The sequence below is a fragment of the Chaetura pelagica genome, unplaced genomic scaffold (assembly GCF_000747805.2).
Source record: "Chaetura pelagica isolate M959 unplaced genomic scaffold, ChaPel_1.0 scaffold218, whole genome shotgun sequence".
In the NCBI taxonomy this organism is placed as follows: Eukaryota; Metazoa; Chordata; class Aves; order Apodiformes; family Apodidae; genus Chaetura; species Chaetura pelagica.
The window spans coordinates 2,565-6,154 of NW_009954183.1; the positions used below are offsets into that span (position 1 = coordinate 2,565).

At 62.2% G+C, this 3,590-nt stretch overlaps 1 protein-coding gene across 1 annotated transcript in view; it reads right to left on the reverse strand.

Annotated features, from left to right (window-relative positions):
- The window catches only part of CSF1 (colony stimulating factor 1 (macrophage)), a gene marked incomplete at its 5' end in the record, with an annotated part of 5,377 nt that overhangs the window by 496 nt on the left and 1,291 nt on the right, over window positions 1–3,590 (reverse strand). The window contains 4 exons of the mRNA XM_010002919.1: window positions 91–641; window positions 1,607–1,784; window positions 2,380–2,559; window positions 2,864–2,926. Coding sequence (XP_010001221.1) covers window positions 91–641; window positions 1,607–1,784; window positions 2,380–2,559; window positions 2,864–2,926 — 972 coding nt within the window. The remainder of the gene's footprint in view (window positions 1–90; window positions 642–1,606; window positions 1,785–2,379; window positions 2,560–2,863; window positions 2,927–3,590) is intronic.

The following is a 3,590-nucleotide window of genomic DNA, read 5'->3' on the forward strand; positions in this document are numbered from 1 at the left end:
TCCGCCCGGGGGCCCCCGGGGGCGGCTCCCCCCCCAGCCGTGCCCCCGAGCCCCCAGCCCCCGAGCTCGGTCCTGCCCCATCCCCGGGGCCATCCTGGTGAAGCGGAGCTGGGTGACGGGCTCAGATGCCACCGCGGGACGGATCCTGGCGCCGGGGGATGCTGTGGTCCTGAGCCCGCCGGGATGCTCCGGGAGGATGGGTGCTCCCTGCTTCTGGGTCTGGTGCTGCAGCAAGGGGTGGGAGGCCACCACTTCGGTGTCCCCCTCCACCAGGTCTCCATCCCCAGGCAGGATGGGGACATGATCCACCGGTGCCAGGCTGAGTGTCCCGGCTGGGTCCTGGAGGGCTCGGGCGCCATCGGTCGGATCTCTCTGCTGCATCATCACGGGGGGTGGCACCGGGGCAGTGGCACCAAGCCCAGCTCCTGGGACCTCCCCGGCCCCTGAGCCACCTTCTGTGCTACTGAGGGGCTGGGACAGGGCGTCTAAACCAGCGAGGGTGGCATGGAGGAGGCTGTAAGGGACCTGGGTGCTAGCGGGTGCCACCTCGCTGCCAGCGTGGGTGGCAGCAGGGAGGGAGGGCTGGGTGGCAGGAGGGAGGGCAGGGGACAGGCAATTGCAGTCGGGATCTGTCCCCACACCTGAAAGAAGCAGAGAGAAGAGACGGGCCGTGGGGTCACCAGTCTCCAAGAGGGGGCACAGGCAGCAGAGCTGAGGTCAGGGACAGTGTCCCCATCCCTCCCCCAAGCCCCTGGGGAAGAAGGTCCAAAAGCCTTCCCAAAAAAAAGGCAAACCAAGGGAGAGCAAAGATGAGGCAGGGAGCAGGCAGGGAGCAGGCAGGGAGCAGGCAGGGAGCAGCACAAAGATGCCAAGCAGCAGGCAAGGAGGATGCCAACCCAAGTCACGGGGTCCCCTGAGCTGGTGGCAGCAGGTTATCCACAACTGGCAGGAGCTGGGCAGCCACGTTTAAGGTCCCCCACGGTGCAGGGACAGGGCACAGGGACACGGCTGGGACACATGGACAGCAGCCAGACGTCTCCTCCACGGACATGCACACACACAGCACGGGCAAAGCACGGGCGGCAACGGGGGCTCTTCTGGCCCGGCAGGCAACGATCACTCCCCGAAGGCTCGGTCAGGGGAAACTGAGGCACGGGGACGTTGAAGTGCCACGGCCAAGGTCATGCAGCACGTCGGTGGCAGAGCTCCCGGCGCCTCCACTTCTCCGTGTTACTCCCAACCCATGTGCTGGGGCTTGAGATGGAGCCGAGCCTGATGCCTCCAGCCAGGCCGATGGAGATTCCCCTCCCCTCAGCCTTCTTTCCAGCAGGATTCCAGCCCAAATCCCACCTCCAGCCCCTTCTCCCAAGCTCAGCTCTCCCCACACACACAGCTCAGCAACACACCACCAAGGCCACCCCGTGGGGACGGCCACCAGCTGAGCAACAGAGACAAGGACCAAGGCAGAGCCGTGCCCGTGGTGCCCACATGTGCCCGTGGCTGGGGACACGTGGCTGTCAAGCTGCTCCATGCAGGCCAGCCCAAGCCCTCCTCCCCACCCCAAACCCAGCTTGGCCAAGGGGAAGGTAACTCCTTGACATCTCACCTGGTGAGGATCCAGCTTTCCTGGGTCCCACGCAGGTCCTGCGGTAGACCTGGCTGCAATCTTTCTCAAAGGTCTCTTGGTTTTGCAGGAGCTGGTTGATGTCCTGGAAAAACTCCTTCACCAGCACCAGCATCTCGTAGGGGGAGGTGGTGAACTCCTCGAAGCACATTTGTGAGAGCTGGAGGAAGGGCCGGGCTCAGCATCAGCTCCACAACCACGCCAAGTGTCCACCACCCAGTGTCACCCCCACAGCCACCCAGCTGCACCCAGGGCAGGGTCTGACCCCTCAGGGTCTCCCTGTGTCCATACACACCCCATCTGAAGGGGGTCTACAAGAGATCTGGGGAGGGACTTTTCACAAGGGCTTGTAATGAGAGGACAAGGGGGATGGATGAAAAGTGGAAGTTGGAGATTGAGGTTGGAGATGAGGAGGAAATTCTTTGGTGTGAGGGGGGTGAGAGCCTGGCCCAGGTTGCCCAGGGAAGCTGTGGCTGCCCCATCCCTGGCAGTGTTGAAGGGCAGGTTGGATGGGGCTTGGAGCAACCTGGGCTGGTGGGAGGTGTCCCTGCCCATGCAGGGGGTTGGATCTGGATGATCTTGAAGGTCCCTCCCAACCCAAACCACCCCATGATTCTACAACCTCAGGTCCACCTCAAGGTCCTGCCCACACAGCGTGCTCTGGACTCTCCATTTCACCCAAGGATGAGGTCTCAGCTCCTCAACCCCCCACAGATCTGGCACCCCAGGAGGCAGGGGAGACGGGGACACCCTACCTTCCTCTCCTCATCATCCTCATCCCTGATGCAGGGGTCAACGTTCTCATCGATGCGATTGTACATCCTGCGCACCATCTGCATCTTCTTGGCGTTGGAGGAGTTCTCCTTGAATTCTGTTTGCTGCAGGATCTTGCCCAGCAGAGGAAAAGCAGCTTTCACGTAGCAGACGGAGTCGTTCTGCAAGGAATCCCCCACCCCCAAAGAGAAAGACACCAACTCAGCCTGGTTACTGGATGGGCAGAGGGAGCAGCACCCACCCCGCTCTGCCTGGGAGGAGGGAAACTGAGGCACGGAGCCACCAAATGCTCCTTTATGGTCCCACAGGTTGTCCAAGCTGGGACTTGGCAGCCACCCAGGATGGGTTCCCCACAAAAAGGGACAGGAGAGATGAGATTGAGGACTTAAGGACATCCCCCCCCCACCCATGCACCAGCCATCCCTGGTCCCTGTCCCCTTCTGTCCCCCGCAAGGAGCCACTCACCAACTGCATCTTGTTGATGAACTTGAAGGAGACCTTGCCCGGGTGCTGCATCTGGGTGTCAGCCTGGAAGGAGAGAGCAGGATGTCACCCCACAATGGGAGGGGGCAGCAGAGCCAATACAGGCAGCCCAAGGGCATGAAGGGATGCCCGAGACCCCCCCAGATCCACAGGGCTGGGAAGGGTAGTTCTGCTCCCACCTCTGCTTCGTCCCACACCATCCTCCTCCTCCCCAAATAGGCACTTCCCAAAAGGTCAAACCTCTAGCAGGGATGAACCCAGGATCTTCACTCCCACCAGGACAGCACGATCCTTCTGCCTGCTCCCACCCCTCTTCCTCCTCCTCATCTTCCTCCCCCTTGTCCTCATCTTCCTCCCAGCACAGGCACTTCCCAAAGGTCAAACCTCTGGCAGGGATGAACCCAGGATCCTCACTCCCACCAGGACAGCGCATTCCCCCTGCCTGCTCCCACCCCACCTCTCTTCCTCCTCCTCCTCCTCTTCCTCCCAGCACAACAGCAGACCCCAGCCTTGCTTGATTCTCCCAGGACCCCCCTCCTCCACCAAACCCACCCTGCAAAGGAGCATCCTGCCATGCAGGAGGTGCCCACGACACCGAGGTCACACATCCCCCTGGCACCACACAACACCAGGGACCCCCACCCAGCGCTGCCAGCTCCCCACCCACGCCACAACCCTTTCTGATGGGGGTGAAAACCCACCCTAAACA